Raw genomic sequence first — 21,137 nt, 5'->3', positions numbered from 1 at the left:
AATGGATCTGGCGCTTTCGGCCGCCCCCAGCCCGGACCCCTCTCTCCCCGGCCCTGTCCCCCACCCGGCCGCGGCGCTCCGGCCGCGCGCCCTGCTCTCGCGGGTTACTTGTCTTCGCCCAGGCCCTGCTGCCTCGCTACTGGCCCGCGGCGGCTCGGCTACCCCGCCGGCCCTAGCGCCCGCCGGCTCCGGGGGCAGAGAGGGGCGGGCGCGGCGCACACGCAACACGCCGCTCCGGCGGCGGCTTGTGGGGGCGGCTTAAATAGGACGGGCCGGGGGCCGGCGTTGCACTGTCAGGGCGGAGGGCGCTGGTTGTCAGCCCTGTAGCTGCTACGCCGGGCGGTGAGTGAGGCGGTGGTACCGTCGCCGCGGGCGCGTTGCTCCCTGCGGGGGGTTCGGGGAGGGGGCTCCGCTCGGTGCGAGCTGCCGCCTGGGCTCTTCCCGGGCCGCGGAGGCGCCGCGAGGCGATGCCGGCTCCTTCCCCTGCCCTGCCGCAGCCCGCCGGCGAGAGAGCGCGAGGGGCCGGCGGAGCCCCTGGCGCTGCGGTTGTTCTGCCGCCTGCCCGGGCCTCTTGGGCGCTCCGCGGCTGATCGCTCTGGCTGACACGACGCTGTCTATCTCCGGCACACCGGGAAGCTGGGGCTCTGGCAGGGGCCTCAGCCCGAAGCTGATCAGATGGCTTGAAAGCCTCCTCTCCATTTCCGTGTGTTAGGGAAGCGCCGGTGCAGCTAGTGGGCTGGCAGACCCCCGCCCCATCTCTGTGTCTCTGCGTGGTGACTGTGGAAACCGGCTCTGTACTCTTGGTTTCACTGCAGGACCGTTCATGTGGTGCTATGCCGCACAAGAGCTTGCACTCCACAAGCAAAGCCTGCACTAGTGCGAACAAAAGAGCACAAGTCTTGTGGGAGGGGACTTGGGTCTAGTTTTCTAGAGCAGTGTTTCTCAACAATGGGAACTCCTTTTCTTTTTGCAAATACAGACTAACACGGCTGTTACTCTGAAACCTGTAACAATGGGTCTGTGGACCAGTGCAAGTCCCTGGGATCTCCTGGACACAGTTTAGGAAGGCAGCAAGCCAGTCCCTGGTATCAAAAAGGTTGAGAAATGGTGTTCTAGAGGGTGTACTGCTGAACTTCTAAAATAGAAGTTACAGATATAGGGCCATGTGTGGTGGTGAGTTTCAGTGAAAACTGCCTAGTGACCCTCCTGTATTGGATCTCAGAAGTCACTCTGAAAGTGACTCTGTCATATCTAATTAAACAACCTCTGCTTAGTGCTAAGAAATGGTAGACTTGTACAGATCAGTGCTATGCTGTATTGTGCTACTGGGGTTATAGGTATGTGAGACTTCCCTTGGTATGAGTTAGCTTTCCCTTGTTTAAAGGGACACTAGAATTAACCCTCTAAGCATTGTAACATTGTTGCTTTTTAATATGTTACTGAAATGTGCTCCTCAGGCATCTGTTCCTCTTCAGTTAAGTGAAAACTGGACTGGTCAGTGTTGTTTCTCTGGGTCTTGCATATAACAGTGATACATGATCAGAGGTCCCATGCAGGGTTTCAAATCCAACCTGAGGCTGTTCTTGTGTTAAAGCTAAGGAAAGCATTAGATCTAAACTGTGTAAACTGAAGCTAGTTTGGTGAAAAAGTGGCATTTGTTTCTGCAGGTCTAGTTCTCCCTTCTTTCAATGACTGAGTAGAAACTCTACTCCAAAGGGATGCTGTCAGGTCAAACTGGCTTGAAGTTTTATATTTAAAGCCAAAAGCTCTTAGACTAATTCCTTTCTTTGTTAAATGTTGGTTGAGCAACACTGTTTAAACACCTTTTTCTGAAGGGTCTATAGTCCAAACATTGTGGTGTTACTGTAATGTAGTGGTTCTCAACCTGCAGCCTGCATGTGGCCCAATTAACACACAGCTGTGGCCCAGCTGTGCGCTGAAGGCTGCCTGGCGGGTTTGGGGTCTGGGACTGCTGGCCACACTGAGGGTCTAGCAGTGTCCCTGCTGCCTAGAGCTCCACTCCTGGCCTCACTTTGTGGAGGGGTCTATGGGTGGGAGGCACTGGACAAGGGGGGTGCTGTGGTTCTCAACCTGTGGCCCAGGTAATACATTATGGGCTGCATATACGGCCCACAGTGATAAATAGATTGAGAACCACTGCTGTAATGTATTAGAGCCAGAAAGTGAAAATGATACTCTAATACAGGACCTGACTCTGATTCATCTCTGAACTGATGTAACTCTCAGGACTCTGTGTGCAAGCTAAAACAACTGATACCTTTATCATGCTACTTTCTTAAATATAACTGGATGCCTTTTTAAAATGGTTTTAATAACTAGTAATACAGCTACGAATTGAACACTTGAACCAGAGGGTCCCTTATGTGTGGTATATGAACTTGTACAGCATTCATTATAAACTGTCAAAGGTAGACAGGTTTCAGAGTGGTAGAGTCTCTTAATACAGAATAAGGAAAATTAGCTTTTTAAGGGCTTCCTATTAAGTTGAAGCCACTAGTTTTTAAACATTCTACCCTTTTCAAAAATCTCTCATTCTGGTTTATTAATTCTTAAGTGATACTAAGTTAGGTTAATGTAGAATAACTTCTTTGTAGGACTAGGACTGTGTTTTAAGGGCAAACATAGTATCTTCAGATGTCAGTGTTCAACAAGAATGTGTAATCTCAGCACTCAAAGCTGTACTTCCTAAGTTTCAAAGGAGAACCTATGGACGATCAGGCATATTTGGAGAATTGGGTTCAAAGGGGTGTCTGCAACATAGGTGTCTGGTGTGGGGTAGAGTCCAGGATGCCCTGGTTGGATCCTGTGATAGGAAAGGTTAATGTCTAAAGTAACTGCCTTATCAAGCCCTATCTACTTTTCCGTACCTAGTTGGGAAAACTGTTCGAAAATGGCTTTAGCAAGCTTTTCTCTGGCTTACACTGTTCAGGCAAAGCAGTCTCTAACCCTGTTCTTAACCAGTTAACTAATGTTAATATATTTGTAATCTGGCTGGGGGCATACTCTTGGAGTGGCTTGGCAAGAAATTTTGGACATTGATACGATTAAGTTTCCACAGGAGTGCATTAAGTACACGGGCACACTTAAAGACCTCTCCTTGCAAACAATAATAGTACAGGTTGTCCAAATAGCTTATTTTAATGTTCCAATTAAGCATATGATATGGCTCTGTCTGGAGCTGTGCTGTTGGCCTTGCCAGTGTCAACTGCCAGAGTTGTCATGACTTCTCACTCTCTGAAAAGCAGCACTTCCTTATTCTCAATTAAGGAAATGTTCAGACCTTGATTGGTTGGGGAAAAATAAAGCTTACTATTTAATTCGTAACAGTACACACTCAAGAGTATGAGCAAACAACATGAGCCTTCCTTGACAACTGCAGTGAATAAACTAAATCTAAAAATGTTAAACTTGTACATTTTGGAACTTATTTTGCAACTTTAAGCAACAAATGTTAGGTTGGATTTGGGTCATCAATTTCATAAAGCAAAAAGTTTCTGGGTTTTTTCTGTCCTGGAAGCAAGGTTGATATTACTGCAAAACAAAACCACTCCTTCAAAAGGGAAGGAATGAAATGACTTTCTAGTCATCTTAGGCAAATTTTCCTGCTTTTGAATAAACTTACGAGTCTACCTATCTGGTTGCATCACAAGATATGAATTACTAAATGTAAAAACTTTCACTTTAAAACTCTGCTCCTAGGGAATGAGTGTGCTGTTGTTGGGGGCACCTTGGTCTCCTTTGTATACTACTTCCAGCATTGGAAAACCACAAACTTTGCCATGTGGGTTTTGGTTTGGTTTTTGGGGTTGGGTTTTGTGGGAATAGACCTTTTTTTAATATTATAAACTATTTGGAGTGTTAATGACTAACAATCAGTGGACACCCTGATGAGATTGCTGTGGATAGTAGATAGTATTGGGCTAAAATCAGTGCTAGCACTTAATGGATTTTTCTGTCCCTGCTCATAAGTATGCTTCAATGAAGAATGTGGTTGGCTCTACTAACTCTTCACTAGTCTGTTTCTTAAACTTTTATTTTCTCTGCCTGTGTTCTACAAGCAAGCATTCTGGCCAGTAAAGCTGTATTGTTTGAGACTCTAGATCCGTGGGCCTCTGGCTGGCTGCCATGTCTGTTTTCTAAAATGTAGTCAAAACACATGAAATACTTTCTTGATATATTGCATGTAACTGATTGCATAACATGCTTGTGGGAGCTATAGCAATCTCAAATGGGAGAGGAAGTGGTGGTATGCCTAGTTATGAATGGGAGAGGTGTTCCATGAGAATTTCCCTAAGACATGGCCCATACTGTGAGGAAAAACGTATGCTCTACTGCATTGCCTTGATCACTTAAGACTACAACTCTGAGGCATGGAGGGGGAGGGGCTTGCAGTTTTCCATCCCAGCCTGACCTGTCAAAATTGGGACACTTCAAAGCACTAACTACTCTAGCCTTAGTTTCTACATTAAATTATGGGTGTCAGTTTGTCTTCAGATGACAAGCTATGGTCCATTTGAAGGAAAAAAAACCCTTCAATTAAAAGCCTACTAGATATTTTTCTCGTAAGCCACCTGTACTAGAAGCTTGTCTATCGCTGGTTGAAAATAGCTTCCTTACCAGAAAGCAAAAAAATTATACTTGGAGCCAAGACACTCTTGGTGACTGATTTTCCCAATGGTGATCACTTCTGATGGCTTAAGGCCCTGTTCTGCAAACACTTCCACACAGTCCTGTGGAGGAGAGAGAGAAGGGCTTGTGGGACAAGGCATTTAGGCTCTTTCTGCATGATCTACAATCCTTAAATCCAGAATCCTTAATATAAGAATGACCATGAGGGGTCAGACCAATGGTCCATCTAGCCCACTATCTGGTGTTCTGATAGTGACCAATGCTGGGTGCTTTGGAGGAAATGAATAGAATGGGCAATTATTGAATGATCATCCCCTCGTCTCCACTCCCAGCTTCTGACAGAGGCTGGGGACACTCAGAACATTGGGTTGCATCCTTGACCATCTTAGCTAATGTGGTGTGTAGTTTTTTTTTGTTCCCCCTTTCTTAAATCACATTGCTCCCACCAATAAAAGTTTTTGGCATCAGCATGTTAAGTTGTAGCAATCGACTAGTGGAAAGGAATTTCTTCTCGCTTAATGCAAACTACTTGCTGCAGTTGACTAAAAAGGAACTGCAGTATAGTGTATTAGGGCTTGTCTACACTGGCAGTTTACAGTGCTGCAGCTTTCTCACTTGGGGTGTGAAAAAACACCCCTTGAGCGCTGTAAGTTTCAGCTCTGTAAAGTGCCAGTGTAGACAGTGCATCAGCACTGGGAGCTATTCCCCTTGTGGAGGTGGGTGGTTTTTTATAGTGCTGGGAGAGCTCTCCACGTTGGTGCCACGACTATACAGCCATGTAAAGTGCTGACGCAGCAGAGCTTTAACATATCTAGTGAAGACATGCCCTTAGTCCTGGGACAAGGAATCATTGAGAACTCTTTTACATAAAGAGGGAATCAGTAGACCTGATTCTTGTAATACTATTTGAGGAGTGAGTAAGGGTTGTGACCCAATCACTTCCAGTAAGGTACTTATTGAGCTCCTTGTTCTAGTCTTGAATGCTTTAGCAGTATCTATTTATCTGTTGTGTTGTGACTTTAATCTAAAGGATTGGAGTTTAAATGCCTGAACACTAGTTCCTTGTGACATGATCTAAATTAAACTTGCCTGACTCTTGCTTAACCTTTCTGAGATTGCAGGTGACTAAGTGTGTATAAGAAGCTAATTCTTGCACTGTCTCTCATTCATCATTCAGAAGGTATATGATGACTTTACATGTGTGCTGAGCTGTATTTTCCTGGAACTATCAGAATGAGTAAAATACCATGATTTTTGTCGGTTATGCTGCTGGTGACTCCACGAAAGTGCTTCTGTGTCTGACCAGCAATAAGCTTTTGCAGAACAATGCCCATCTTGGGTGCCTTTTGTGAATGAACCTACTGCAAACAGAGAAGCTGGGGTGTTGCTGCACACGTCAGTAGAAAGTTGTAGATGTGTTCATTCTAATTGGAATGATAGGCTTAAACATCACTTCTGAGACAGTGCAAGCACTCATAATTAGCTTCCTATTAATTATGGAGGTGAGAACAATTTAGTGTTCAGTGGTCCAACATATCCAGAAGTGGATCAGCCTCAGTCTAAATATTAGGGCAACTGGTTATAATTTATACAATCTTAATTTGTGGTGCTACCAGCTTCACCTACAATAATCTAACTCTTAAAAGATGGTTGGGCACAGTCTTGTCATGTAGTGCTATACTGTCAGACTTGAGAACTTAATGTCCAGTTCAGCATGCCCTCAAGTTACCTTTTGGACACTATTCTGACTCTAAAATACAGCTGCTGTTCCCCTAAATATCTAAAAGAGTTAGCCATACATTTGAGGGCAGAATTGAGTGCCCGCTTCGAATGTATTTCTTAGGCATGCTGCTGTGTAAAGACTGCTGAGAAATGCTCTAATCCTCAGTGTGCTTGCAGTTTGCAGGGTAGAAAGAGAAAAATTATCTTAAGTGCTAGATCAAATTCACACTGCTGCAAGGGCAGGTTATAGATTTTATTAGGAATACTCGGGGCTTGCCTACATGTATGGGAGGACTGATGCTGTGGCGATTGATGCATCAGCCGTTGATTTTAGTGGGTCTAGTGAAGACCCACTAAATTGACCGCCAATCACTCTCCCGTTGACTCCTGTACTCTAGCGGATCAAGAAGAGTAAGGGGAGTCTGTGGGAGGATGTCTCCTATTGACATCGCACAGTGTGGACCCTGCGGTAAGTAGATCTAAGCTACATCAATTTGAGTTACGCTTTTCACGTCACTCAAATGGCATAGCTTAGATTGACTTTTCCATTTAGTGTAGACAAGGCCTCAGAAGGCCATATGAGACTGATGGACCAGATTTTCAGGGGCAGTGTAGCAACCCTATAATCACTAGAATAATCTGGCTGTAGAATCAATCTAACTAGTGTTGGGAGGTTTACACTAGCACAACAGGTTTCAATCCTTTTTCATTTGCAGACCCCTAAAAATTTTCAAATGGAGGTGCCAGACCTTTCTGGAAACTCAACCTGTGGTCCATGGACCCCGATCATAGCAGTCTTAGACTGAAAGCTGAATTCTGTTCAGTCAGTTAACATGTTCAGCTTGGCATTTGACACAGTGAGCAAGAGGTTAGTCTGTATTCGCAAAAAGAAAAGGAGGACTTGTGGCACCTTAGACTAACCAATTTATTTGCGCATAAGCGTTCGTGAGCTACAGCACTAAACTGTGGGCTTCTATGGTAACTATAACACTTCTGGGTTTTGACCTGTAGGTGGGGGTACTTACATATTATTGCTTGATCAGAAAAACAGAATGCCCTTTTCTGGGATCTGAAACTTTATTTTCTATGCCCTGCAACTGAAAGCTCTTTCTACCTCTGTGGACCAAAAGGTGAGAGGCAGGTTGAAAACTACTGCACTAGCTCTGGTGGCATAGATCACTACAGCAGCTTCTATGCCTTCTGCTTTCCCTGTTGCTTGTGTGAGGGTGACTGGGCTTCCTTTTAGAGTAGCAGCCGTGTTAGTCTGTATTCACAAAAAGAAAAGGAGTACTTGTGGCACCTTAGAGACTAACCAATTTATTTGAGCATAAGCTTTCATGAGCTACAGATCACTTCATCAGATGTATTCAGTGGAAAATACAGTGAGGAGATTTTATATACACACAACATGAAACAATGGGTGTTACCATACATGCTGTAAGGAGAGTGATCACTTAAGATAAGCTATTACCAGCAAAGGGGGGGAAACCTTTTGTAGTGATGATCAAGATGGGCCATTTCCAGCAGTTAACAGGAACGTCTGAGGAACAGTCGGGGGGGGAGGGGGGGGAAATAAACATGGGGAAATAGTTATACTTTGTGTAATGACCCATCCACTCCCAGTCTCTATTCAAGCCTAAGTTAATTGTATCCAGTTTGCAAATTAATTCCAATTCAGCAGTCTCTCTTTGGAGTCTGTTTTTGAAGTCTTTTTGTTGTAATATTGCGACCTTTAGGTCCTCAATTGAGTGACCAGAGAGATTGAAGTGTTCTCCGACTGGTTTATGAATGTTATAATTCTTGACATCTGATTTGTGTCCATTTATTCTTTTACGTAGAGACTGTCCGGTTTGGCCAATGTACATGGCAGAGGGGCATTGCTGGCACATGATGGCATATATTACATTGGCAAATAGGCAGGTGAACGAGCCTCTGATAGTGTGGCTGATGTGATTAGGCCCTATGATGGTGTCCCCTGAATAGATATGTGGACACAGTTGGCAACGGGCTTTGTTGCAAGGATAGGTTCCTGGGTTAGTGGTTCTGTTGTGTGGTGTGTAGTTGCTGGTGAGTATTTGCTTCAGCTTGGGGGGCTGTCTGTAGGCAAGGACTGGCCTGTCTCCCAAGATTTGTGAGAGTGATGGGTCGTCCTTCAGGATAGGTTGTAGATCCTTGATGATGCGTTGGAGAGGTTTTAGTTGGGGGCTGAAGGTGATGGCTAGTGGCGTTCTGTTTTCTTTGTTGGGCCTGTCTTGTAGTAGGTGACTTCTGGTTACTCTTCTGGCTCTGTCAATTTGTTTCTTCTCTTCAGCAGGTGGGTATTGCAGTTGTAAGAATGCTTGATAGAGATCTTGTAGGTGTTTGTCTGAGGGGTTGGAGCAAATGCGGTTGTATCGTAGAGCTTGGCTGTGGACGATGGATTGTGTGGTGTGGTCTGCGTGAAAGCTGGAGGCATGTAGGTAGGAATAGCGGTCAGTAGGTTTCCAGTATAGGATGGTGGTTATGTGACCATTGTTTATTAGCACTGCAGTGTCCAGGAAGTGGATCTCTTGTGTGGACTGGTCCAGGCTGAGGTTGATGGTGGGATGGGAATTGTTGAAATCATGGGGAAATTCCTCAGGGGCTTCTTTTCCATGGGTCCAGATGATGAAGATGTCATCAATGTAGCTCAAGTAGAGTAGGGGCATTAGGGGATGAGAGCTGAGGAAGCTTTGTTCTAAGTCAGCCATAAAAATGTTGGCATACTCTGGGGCCATGCAGGTACCCATAGCAGTGCCACTGATTTGAAGGTATACCTTGTCCCTAAATGTGAAATAGTTATGGGTGAGGACAAAGTCACATAGTTCAGCCACGAGGTTTGCCCTAACATTATCGGGGATACTGTTCCTGACAGCTTGTAGTCCATCTTTGTGTGGAATGTTGATGTAGAGGGCTTCTACATTCATAGTGGCCAGGATGGCGTTTTCAGGAAGATCACTGACTTCCTGAGGAAACTACAATCCATCGGTGGTGTCTCGAAGATAGCTGGGAGTGCTGGTAGCGTAGGGCCTGAGGAGAGAGTCTACATAGCCAGACAATCCTGCTGTCAGGGTGCCAATGCCTGAGATGATGGGGCGTCCAGGACTTCCAGGTTTATGGATCTTGGGTAGCAGATAGAATACCCCAGGTTGGGGTTCCAGGGGTGTGTCTGTGCAGATTTGTTCTTGTGCTTTTTCAGGGAGTTTCTTGAGCAAATGGTGAAGTTTGAAGTTTCTTCAGAGGGTAATGGCTTGTAGAAAGTGGTGTTGGAGAGCTGCCTAGCAGCCTCTTGTTCATATTCCAACCTATTCATGATGACAAGAGCACCTCCTTTGTCAGCCTTTTTGATTATGATGTCAGAGTTGTTTCTGAGACTGTGGATGGCATTGTGTTCTGTGCAGCTGAGGTTATGGGGCAAGTGATGCTGCTTTTCCACAATTTCAGCCCGTGCACGTCAGCAGAAGCACTCTATGTAGAAGTCCAGTCTGTTTCGACCTTCAGGAGGAGTCCACCTAGAATCCTTCTTTTTGTAATGTTGGTAGGAAGGTCTCTGTGGATTAATATGTTGTTCTGAGGTGTGTTGGAAATATTCCTTGAGTCGGAGACGTCAAAGCTCTTGTTGGGTGTGGTGTTTTTTTTTTTTTTTTTGTTTAAGCCCTTTGAGGCCACTGGCTACTAATGTAAGTTGATCAGTCTTTTCTAGGGGTATGTCTAAACTATGAAGACTATACCAGCATAGCTACGTTGCCAGAGCTCTGGCTGGCAGCATCCTGTAGACACAGCCTACAGCAATGGAAGGGGTTTTCATGTTGGTGTGGGAACACTGCCTTCCCAAACAGCGGTAGCTATGTGGATGGAAGCACTCTTCCATTGGCATAGATGCATTTACACTGGGGGCTAGGTTGGTATAGGTATGTCAGATGGTGTGGATTTTTCATACACCTGACTAATGTAGTTATGTTAGCTGGTAACTTTTCAGTATAGACCAGACCTCTGCCTGGGTGGGAGGAGAAGTTCAGGAGAACTTGCTTTCATAAGTGCTAGATTAATTTCCTAGACTAAACTTAAGTCTGTATGCATCATATTAAAAGGACCATCTCTTGAGGTGGGTATCGGTTCCTGCAGCAGCACCCTCTCCTGTGCTGTGGTTTCATACTTGGCTGGAATGAGGTTCTAGACTGGGTCTCTTCCTCATTCAGGCTTTTAGACTTGGGTACTACAAGAACATCCCCTGCTAACTATGTACAGCAACATGCAGCAGTAAAAGGGGGGGGGAGGGGGAATGTAATCAATTGATGGCAATCCAGGTGCATTGCAGTACACTTAATGTAATAGCAATGGCCCACTCAAACATAAGTATAGTCTGGTAACTTTTAGAGGGACACTTTCCAAATGATGGGAGAGGGGAAATCTTAGCAGATATCACTCAATTTGTAGGAGGCAGCAGTGGCAATCAACTAGAGCAAGTTTCCATAGTACTAGTCACTAAACCTTTCTTTAGTGCAAGACTCACAACCGCTTTGCTAGCCATCTTGCCAAATCTAAATGTTTGGCTATGTACACACTACAGCTTACATAGGTGTAAGTTATGTTGCTCAGGTGTGAATAAGCTTCGCCCCCCCAAGTGACATAAGTTATACTGACCGAAGTGCTTGTGTGTATATCGCTATGTCAGTGGGAGAGCTTCTCCCACCGACATAGCTACCCCTGCTGGTGGGGCTGGAGAACTAAGTCAACAGGAGAGCTCTCTTCCATCAGCTGAGTGTCTGCACTAACAGGACTACAGTGGTGCTGCTGTAAGCTCGCATAATGTAGCCATAGCCTTTGAGTGGAAAGAGAGAAACTATTAGTTCTTGAGTTTTCTCTCTGCAATAGAGAAGCTGACTGCTACTCTCCTGTTTTCTTCCGTTGCACTGGAATGATGTCTGGTTACTGATAGACAATAGGGGAGTGCTTAGCCCTCTGTAAATAGATCATTGTACACCATGAGTGGGAGGAGCAAAGAATAGCAGTATCTTGCCAATTTTGCTTACTGCCTCAAATGATTCTGTCCTTGCTGTGAAGATCAGTCTTGGATGCTGTGCTCGTTACTTATGTGTCAGAAGGAAGCTTTCTTTGCCTGGGTGGCACAAAAGATTTTAACAGAACTGATCTGAAGAGCTCAGAAGGATTCTTTCTCAAGTGGAAAGTCAACTCTGCATGTCAGTATTTGGAAATTGATGCTGTTTCCCTAAAGGTAGGTATATTACCGAGTCTCTTTCAATAGAGTAACTTGAGAAAAGATCTAACCTATTTTCTTTCTGCCAAAACCCACTGCAAAACTAGCTGCTAATCTTGGTCATGGTACAGTAAAAGTTTCTTAATACTGTCTACTTTATATGTGAAAACTTTAAACTCTCTTGCATAATATGTCTTCAGGTGCATCTCTATGTGCTTATCGGTTTGAGCATCACAAGCTTTTATGCTCCACAGAGTCTGCTTCCTTTAGGGCAGAGATTCTCAACCTTTTTCTTTCCGAGATCCCCACAACATGCTATAAAAACTCCATGGCCCATCTGTGCCACAATAACTGATTTTCTGTATACAAAAGCTGGGGCCAGAGTTAGGGGTATCAAGCAGGGCAATTGCCTGGGGCTGCCATGCCACAGGTGGCCCACATGAAGCTACATGGCTCAGGCTTTAGCTTCAGCCCCAGGTGGTAGGGCTCAGGGACCTGGGCTTCCACCCCATGTGGTGGGACTTTGGCTTTCTGTCCTGGGCCCCAGTGTGTCTAATGCTGGCCCTGCTTGGAGGCCCCCATGAAACCTGCTTGAGGCCCCCTATTTAACCTTGATAGCAGTGTGCTAGACCTGCCAATGACCAATAGATAGGATTGCTCATATCTAAGAAAACAGATGAAGGATTGAGGTTGGCATGCAACAAAAGCAAGTGATCAGCCAGCTTTTGCCTTGCCTGTTTAAGGGCTGGGAAAAAATTGATTCGATTTCTTAAGGAGGCACTTGGAGATGAGGATCAAGCCTGCCTTGTAAGGATGGGTGTGGGGTCTAGACCCATGAGTGGATTGTATGGGAGGTGTCACAACAAAAGGGGGAGACCTTTCATCTTAAGCAGATGCTGACTAGCTCATCTCAGATGAGCTAAGTTTGGCTGACATAGGGCCTTGAAGAAAAGGACCAGGTGCTAAAGTGTGTCTACTCTGGGTTGGGGGCAGGGAGACCTTTCAGCACCAAGTATGTGCCTAGGCCAACTAAGTTGAGCTCATGGGCCTTGCATTATGGGGCTAAAAATAGCAGTGTAGATGTTCCCCCTTGGGTGGCTCTGGGGGCTCTGAGGCCTCCCCCACACCCTCTTGCTGAGTTTCAGTGCTCAAGCGGAGTCAGTTGACCCAGGCTCTGAGACCTGTGTGCACACCCTTAATTTGCCTCTGCAGTGAAGACAAGGCAATCGGAGCTGCTGGGCATTGTCAGAGTGAAGTAGGTGAAAGGTCCTGCATCCTTGTGTTTTACTTAGTGTTTGGCATTTGTGAATTATACACTGGTCAATCTGTTCTTCCTATGCCTGTGTGGCCTTACCTTCATTACAAAAAGTATTCACTAGGGGCTTGTCTACACTGGCAATTAACAGTGCTGCAATTTTCTCGCTCAGGGATGTGAAAAAACACCCCAGTCAGCACAGGGCACTGGAGACATGGTGAGGAAACCAGCTAAGTGACTTCCCATAAGTCAGTCCTTCCAGAGCCAGGAATTGAACTGAGCCTTAGACTAGTGCCCTAGTTACAAGACCATCCTTCTCTGCTCTCCTACTGGTGTTGTGAAACCCTGAACTATTTCTATGACTATTTGCAGTCTCTGGCAACCTAATTCTTCTCCAAACACTTGTGTAGACCTCTTGTGAGCTAGACTGCTCTCCTATTGCCTAGTTGAGTAACTCATTGCAGTAACAGATTTTAAGATTGTAAACTGAGACCATTCTGTAGCAGTAACATTTTAAAGGGAACCATATCGTGCTAGCATACAGCTAACTAGCATCCTGAATTTAAGTGTAATTTTCATATCTATTTTTACACTAGTAAACACCTACTTTATCTGGTGTTCAGTCTTTTTACAACATACTATATTAAAGTCAAATATGTTCACATTCTTTAGTTTTGCTTTGATCTAACTTCACAATATTCAATAAGGTTTAACAGCTTAAGCATCTGAGTAAATAACTACCAGCTTCCAAAAACAGTATTTGTTCCACATAACATCAAAATATCCACTGCATTTTTTTCCCTCTAAAAGCCTATTGACTCTTGTGGTAGGAGGCGTGAGCTGGCAACAGACGTTTATGAATGTCACGGCCAGTTGTGAGTTTCTGAGACAAACATTGTGTTCTTGTCTGTTGCCCTTTTGTGCAGTGGTGTGACTCCAGACTCTCCTGCCATTGGCCTGCCCTCCCTCCCCTGAATAACTTGTCTGCTAGTTACCTTTAGCCTAGTGGGCAGGAGCTGTAGGGCTCAGCATGTGACTAATGGCCTGAGAGACCTTGGCTGAGAAGAAAGCACCAGCTGAGCTGACAGCAACACTCCCCTTCCCGACCGACCCTCCCCCCTTTCCCCCCCCATGGTCTGTTCTTGCTGCTTTATGTTGTCTGTTAGTATTTGAAGGCAGAGAGAGAAAGAGAAGGCTCTCCTGTGCTTTCTCCTGTACATAAGCAGCAGATAAAATCTACTTCCTATGCTTATTTACATTGCCTTGCACTACTACGTAAAACCTTGAAATGTCAGTTTGTCCTGCTGGGTGAACAAAGATACACTGATGTCATGATGGGAAATAGGATGCCTCTAACATGTCTGGTGGCTCTTCACAACTGACCTATGACGACAACTCACTTCAATTAGCTATGGAAAGTTCAGCATAAAGGCTTATCTTGCTGGACTTGCAAGGTGGAAAATGCTGCTGTTGCCGTGCTACCATGGCATTAAGGTGCTCTGCCACTAACGTTCTGGCACTCCAAGGCATAATGTTCAAATGCAGGCAAAAAAACAAGAAAGCAGATGCCGTCACCTCTGATTTCTTGATATAACCCCCAGATTAGATTCCTAATGTTGTAAGACTGCTTCAGCAAAGCTGTTTTGTAGATAATTATTTTATGTGTGCCAAAGGCACAGTCTACTGTAAACAACTCTCCTTTTGAGAGGTAGAGTAGCAGTTCGGTTAAAATGTGGCACATGCCAATAATTGGTTTAGAATTAGGATATTTTAAAGCTCTGATCCATCCACTTTTATTTAATAAACTAGTCCTATTATTATCCAGAACTGTTATTGGATTGACTAATAGTTGCTTATCTGAAATTACTGATTTAGTGCTGAGAAAAGTATTGTTCAGTAACTGAAATTGTAAGACCATGTATATCCCTCTCCTGTTGGGGAGGGGCAAGTGGAAAGGGATTATCATATTATGTAAAAGGTATTTCTCATATCAACAGCCGCCAGCATAAGGAACAACTGCAACCGACCACGATGCAAGCACATGAATTGTTTAGACATCTGCGAATGCCAGAACTTGATGATGTCAGACAGTATATACGCACTCTTCCAACAAACACATTGATGGGGTTTGGTGCATTTGCAGCTCTCACAACATACTGGTATGCAACCAGACCCAAAGCTCTGAAACCACCATGCGACTTAGCCATGCAGTCTGTGGAAGTAGAGGTAAGTGCATTTCTGTCTAGCCATGCCTGTAGTGGGCAGCTTTAAAACCTGGGGATACTACAGTGGGAAGGATCACTAACCTCTGTGTGGAGTATCTATACCTGGAGTGTGCTCTCTTCCTGCATGGGGCAGGGGAAAAACTTTTTACATGAATCAATTTCTTTAGGCTGCTGAATTCTTTCCACTCTTAGTAGAATAACTTGAGTTCCTTGATGCTAATTGATATTAGGCTTCATTCTAAATTATTTCCCTAATATTTTGGTTTAATGATTAGCACAGAAGCTTTGTCAGAACAGATAAACATGAAACCACTTTTCTTCCTTAACCACCTGGTTAAGCAGATGTCCATCTAAAGAACTATTGTTCTTGGTCAGTAGGATTCAGTTGCAATAGGTCTCTTCTCCAGGTTAGTGTTATGTAAGTATATAGACCAAACACTTGAATATTCCTGCTGTTGGAGTTAGTTTTAACAGTTAGAAAAAGATGTAAGATTTATTGGCTTTCAGAAAATGGCAGACTAAAAGCTATCTGTTCTCTCTCCCCCCTTAAGTTGATCAGTAATAAAAGATGTGTTCTGGGCTTCTTGGCAAGACTATCTGATATAGGTGTGCCTTTAAAGGTCTGAATTAAGTAATTGTCAGATGTACCTTTTTATGTGCACACAAGTCAGCAATCTGTTAAAACATTTGCCTGGATTTTGTTCTGTGGTGCTAGATAGTACTCCTGCCCCTTGCCAACAGCATGTATTAGCAAACCGTGCCATAGCTCAGTATTGCTTTCTTAGTAATGGATAAAGATACTTGTCCGCACATGAACTGTGGACAAGAATATCACACTGGGTTAACTAGTTAAACTTCAGCATTTGGTATGCATCAACTGAGTATGTGGATAGACTTGTTTAAGCAGTAGCTTATAATTGGGGGCTTTCAATAGGTGAGCTAAGAAGACTTTAGGACAGAGATTGGCTATTAGCATTCTGGAAGGATACTTCTGATCTCTCCTCCACAATCTTGGTTATAGTCTTCTCAGTCCCAGGATCTTCTCGGGGGAGGTTGCTGGTGAGCTGTAGGGATACACTGGTGGTGGTTCCTCCTTCCTTGTATCTTATAGAAAAACCTGGGATTCAACTGCCAGAATAGTGAAAAGAGTCTTGGCTATCAAGGGAAGTTGAAACTCAGACAGTCAATACTGTTGGACTGTAAAAGCGCTCAAAATATGTTAACAGCAAATGTGAAGCCTCCTATTCTAACTGGACTTCTATCTGTCCATAACTAGTCATTGTGTACTACTGAAGTTGATCTAGGAATACTAATGTGGAATCCTGTTAATACAAGTTACCTTTAATTTAGTAACTTGTCTTAAGCTTCATAAAACTGAAGTAAGAGCAGAACCAATAACTAAACTAACACAAACTAATGTGTAAAGTTGCTAAAACGTAAGAATTGTAAGAAAGCAGACTCCAGCCATACAATCCTCCTGAAAGATGGACATCTTGTCTGCAATATTCCTGGGTGTGATTTTTAAAAAAATCATACTCTTGGATTTTGTTTGCTGGCTTCTCCATTCAAAAGGAACTACAATGGCCCAGTAAAAGTAACAAAACAAGTCTTTATGTTCAAGAGAAGCTTCAATAGCATGAATTGAAAACAAGAACCATTTTCTACTGATAGGTATCTGTAATGTACCCATTGTACTAGTATGAAACTAGTAGTATGTACTCCTATACTGGGAGTAGTAGTCAAAGCAGGAGTATTAATGTACTTTTTTCAGTGAAGTAACTACACAGTTTAATTTAATTTAGTGGTGAAACAATTTGTCACAAGTGGCAAAATCCCACCAGCTGCTTTCAGATGGCTTTCAGCACTAGTTAGTGGTATCTGTCATGATTGACAGAGCTCTAAAAGTGGAGCTGGAAGAAGTGGTGTAGAGCAGTGGCACTCAACCTTTCCAGACTACTGTACCCCTTTCAGGAGTCTGATTTGTCTTGTGTACCTCAAGTTTCACCTCACTTAAAGACCACTTACTTACGAAATCACACCTAAAAATACAAAAGTGTCAGCACACATTACTGAAAAATTGCTTACTGTCTCACTTGTACCATATAATTAATTGGAATATAAATACTGTACTTACATTTCAGTGTATAGTATATAGAGAAGTATAAAGTCATTGTATGAAGTTTTAGTTTGTACTGACTTCACTAGTGCATTTTATGTAGCCTGTTCTAAAACTAGGCAAGTATCTAGATGAGTTGAGGTACTTCCTGGAAGACCTCTGCATACCCACAGGGGTACATGTACCACTGGTGTAGAGCAGTGGCATGCAACAGGCTGTTCTGGTAGCTGAGCAAAGAGCTAATGTCTCCAAGTTACAGGACTGGCAGTGAGAGGCTATACAACTAGAAAGCTCTCGCCCTTTAGGGATTTGAATTGTCACTGGTTCCTTGGGCAAACAGGACCCACTTGACAGTGGTCTGGAACTTAATAAAGCAAGTTCTAGACCAGAGGTGGGCAAACTACAGCCCACAGGGCTGTCCTGCCAGGCCCTTGAGCTCCCAGCTGGGGAGGCTAGCCCCTGGCCCCTCCTCCACTGTCCCCCTTCCCCCACAGCCTCAGCTCGCTGTGCCACAAGTGCTCTGGGCAGCAGGGCTGCGAGCTCCTGCCCAGCAGTGTGGCAGCATGGCTGGCTCCAGCTGGGTGGCATGACTGCCAAACATGCTGCTCTGGGTGGCATGGTAAGGGGGCAGGGAGTGGGGGGGGGATTGGATAAGGGGGCAGGGGTTCCTGGGGGGGCAGTCAGGGGGTGGTTAGATGGGATGGAGGTTTGGGGAGGGAGCTGTCAGGGGGTAGGGAATGGTGCGGTTGGATAGGCGTGGGAGTCCCAGTGGGCCTGTCAGGAGGCTGGGGTGTGGATAGAAGTTGAGGCAATCAGGGGACGGGGGGCGTTGGATGGGTGGGAGGTTCTGAGGGGGGCAGTCAGCGGGTGGGAGGGGGCGGGGGCACAGCCTTCCCTACCTGGACCTCCATACAGTTTTGGAACACCGATGTGGCCCTCAGGCCAAAGTTTGCCCATCCAGTCATAGACCATAGACAAGTACATAAAATGCAGTCTCTGAGCAACTTATTGCTTCTCAAGCATAATCTAAATTGGCTCCCATCTCAAATGGATTCTATAGTTGGAATCATGAGTCCATAATATTATAACCCTTTAAACAACCCCAGTATAGGAACAACTGAGATCTGTATTGTACTGCCTAATGCCAGACTTGCTGGATTACAAATAAGGTAAGACTGCACTGGAATGACTCAGTAAAAATTAATCTAACAAATTACAGTAGTGGTTGAAGAAATTTCATTTTGGAGGACTCATTGGAAACCTACAAAACTTGTGAATTGCCAAGTAAACTGAACAAGTCAATATTCTTAATTTTATCCAAAAGACCTTAGCACAGTACCACAAGACTAGACTGTTGTATGAAAGTAAATGACAATGATAGGGAACTATGTCTTAGAAGTCAATTCCAAGTATTCTGTAGTAAAGTTTGTGAAACTAGCATTCTAGTAATAGTAACATGAAATCTCTTTACAGTATTTCTAAATCTCAGCTGAGAAAGAGGCAGAGTTAACAGTTCTGTGGACCACTTGGTTTCTGGATTAGTGAGGTGAAGTTCTAGAATGCATATTTTAAAACTTGTACATTAATAGTAACCTCTACTCGAGTTATCTGAAACTTTCAATGGTTGTTTTTTTAACCCAAGTGATCACATACATAGCACAGTAATCGCCTTAACTTCACTTAACCTAAATCCTGACTTCTAAAAATAACCCAGACTAAACTAATCTTATCCAGTCTAGCCTGAAAATCAGGAGTTTACATGCATTTCTTGCACAGGTATTCTGCCTCTAAAGAACAGTTGGTGTATTACAGGTATTACAATAACTATTCACAAGTAGTTTGAGTGGTGAAGTTGCCAAATTCTAAGTGCTAGAGCCAACTACTCACATTCTGCTCTGTGTTTTTAAGGAAGGACGCTGACCCTCTGATGGCTGGTTTTACTTTAGAAAGATATCATTGCTGTTACTCATTTCCAGCTATGCCCCCAGCAATCATATAGGCATTATTGTAAAAGCTTGTCCCTGACACTCTGATCCTATTTGCAATCCAGAAATCTTATTTAAGTCACACTTTATGTATAGCTGAACACAAAGGTTTTTGTAAAATTCCAAAGGCATGTAGCTAGAATGATACTGTGCTATCCTGGCTGTAGCTTGTCTCGGGAGCATTCTCCAGTGATAACCGCATCCCTAACTGTGCATGTATGTGCAGGCACGCTTGAAACTGCCTAGTCAAACCTGTATCATTCGAGCTACATGACCTGTTACCTGCATTGAAGGATGTCTGAACAATAATAGCCGTTAGCTTGATAGCCACACGCCTTGCCCAAGTAACTGTGTAGAACTCAGAGTAGCAGCCGGGTTAGTCTGTATTCGCAAAAAGAAAAGGAGGACTCGTGGCACCTTAGAGACTCACCAATTTATTTGAGCATAAGCTTTTGTGAGCTACAGCTCGCTTCATCGGATGCGTACTGTGGAATGTATGCATCCGAAAGCTCATGCTCAAATAAATTGGTTAGTCTCTAAGGTGCCACGAGTACTCCTTTTCTTTTTGCGAATACAGACTAACACGGCTGTTACTCTGAGTTCCAAGGTGCCACAAGTACTCCTTTTCTTTTTGTGTAGAACTCCACATTAAAATCTGAATGCACAAAAACAGGACAGGGAAGGAAAGGAATATCTTCAAAATGACAATGCACATTATGCTATTTTGTGGCTTTCTCTCCAGGCCTCATACTGTTTGTGGTAAATTCTCAAATTGCTGCACTTCGAATGTATGTAAGTTATGTCAAGGGCCTAATTCAGAATATATGGACAGGTGCCTTCTCTAGCACATGTTTATCTGGATTTATAAAAATTAGGGCATGCTAGTGACCTTTAGTGTCTCTACAGATGTCTGTAACTCTTCCAGAAATATAGCCCACTGAGCTCTCAGATGTTGCATGCATGATATGGGCCATACAACAACTGGAAGACCCCTTCATGGTTGCTAGGTGCATTGCAAGGATTGCCACTTGCCCTAATGGCTTTTCAAGGATGTAGCTGCAGGCAAGAGGCTCTGTTGCAGGGGCTGGGGGTTGTTCTTCATTAGTGAAGAGATACACAGATAGCTTATTGCCAATAAACTGCAATACTAGAGGGATTTCTGACCTGCAGGCAGTCCTATTTTTCTAGATCAGGTGGAGGATTGGGGGGGGGAGGGGCAGAAATCAGATGAAAGGTGTCCCACCTTGAAGGACTTTAGGGCAAACATTTTTAAATGTGGATGACTAACTTTAAGGGTCTCGAAGGGTGGTGTGTGCTCAGAACTGAGCTGTTAACATGCCTATCTATGAATAGTCATAAAGTTATACACCTAGTTTGAAATTTACTTAACAAGTACATTCTGGGCAGTTGAAATCACTACTGCTGCTGAGAATCACCTGCCAGTGTGCTTCCCTCTTACGCAAACTGAAGGTGAACAGTTCCTTGGGTCTTGAGGATGCAAACTCAAGCATCTTTTGGTGTAGATACAATCTTGTTTCATGGTGACCACGCTAATCTTAAATACAACCCTAGTCAACAGGAAATAAACCAGTAATTTTAAGTGGGAGCATCTCTCTTGCTGTGTCAAATGACAAATCTGAGTTAATCCATAGATCAAAAGTATGCATGGCTCCTGTAGGTATTCAGTAAGGGCACACATCCAGGGCCCATGTAGTACCACTTCACCTGTGAGTCGGTATTCTAAATGCCTGTGTTTTAAGCAGAATAGAAGCCAATGCTTTGACTTCACGACACAACATTTTCAGGCCTTAAAACTTCCACTGCATGTCACTATGGTGAGTCCTTCTCAAACACTGTGAGTGGAGTTGGCCATTCTGCCGGATTTTTATCTCCCCATCTTGTATTTGCTGTATAGTAAGAAATACAGCTAGCTTGCAGCAAGCTGGGA

The 21,137-nt window shown here is 44.1% G+C and overlaps 1 protein-coding gene across 3 annotated transcripts in view; it reads left to right on the top strand.

Annotated features, from left to right (window-relative positions):
• Nucleotides 1-285: 285 nt before the first annotated feature.
• ACSL1 (acyl-CoA synthetase long chain family member 1) overlaps nucleotides 286-21,137 on the top strand; it is a 62,677-nt gene continuing 41,825 nt past the window's right edge. For 2 of the 3 annotated variants that reach the window (XM_077815544.1, XM_077815541.1), the window contains exons 1-3: nucleotides 297-342; nucleotides 11,455-11,626; nucleotides 14,861-15,089. In XM_077815544.1, the coding sequence (XP_077671670.1) occupies nucleotides 14,895-15,089 (195 nt within the window). In that variant the 5' untranslated portion in view covers nucleotides 297-342; nucleotides 11,455-11,626; nucleotides 14,861-14,894. Of the gene's footprint in view, nucleotides 343-11,454; nucleotides 11,627-14,860; nucleotides 15,090-21,137 lie in introns of all 3 variants that reach the window. The other variant, XM_077815542.1, reaches the window with a different exon arrangement.

This window comes from Eretmochelys imbricata, chromosome 4 (assembly GCF_965152235.1).
Source record: "Eretmochelys imbricata isolate rEreImb1 chromosome 4, rEreImb1.hap1, whole genome shotgun sequence".
Taxonomy (NCBI): Eukaryota; Metazoa; Chordata; order Testudines; family Cheloniidae; genus Eretmochelys; species Eretmochelys imbricata.
This window is presented reverse-complemented; position numbering and strand designations above follow the sequence as displayed.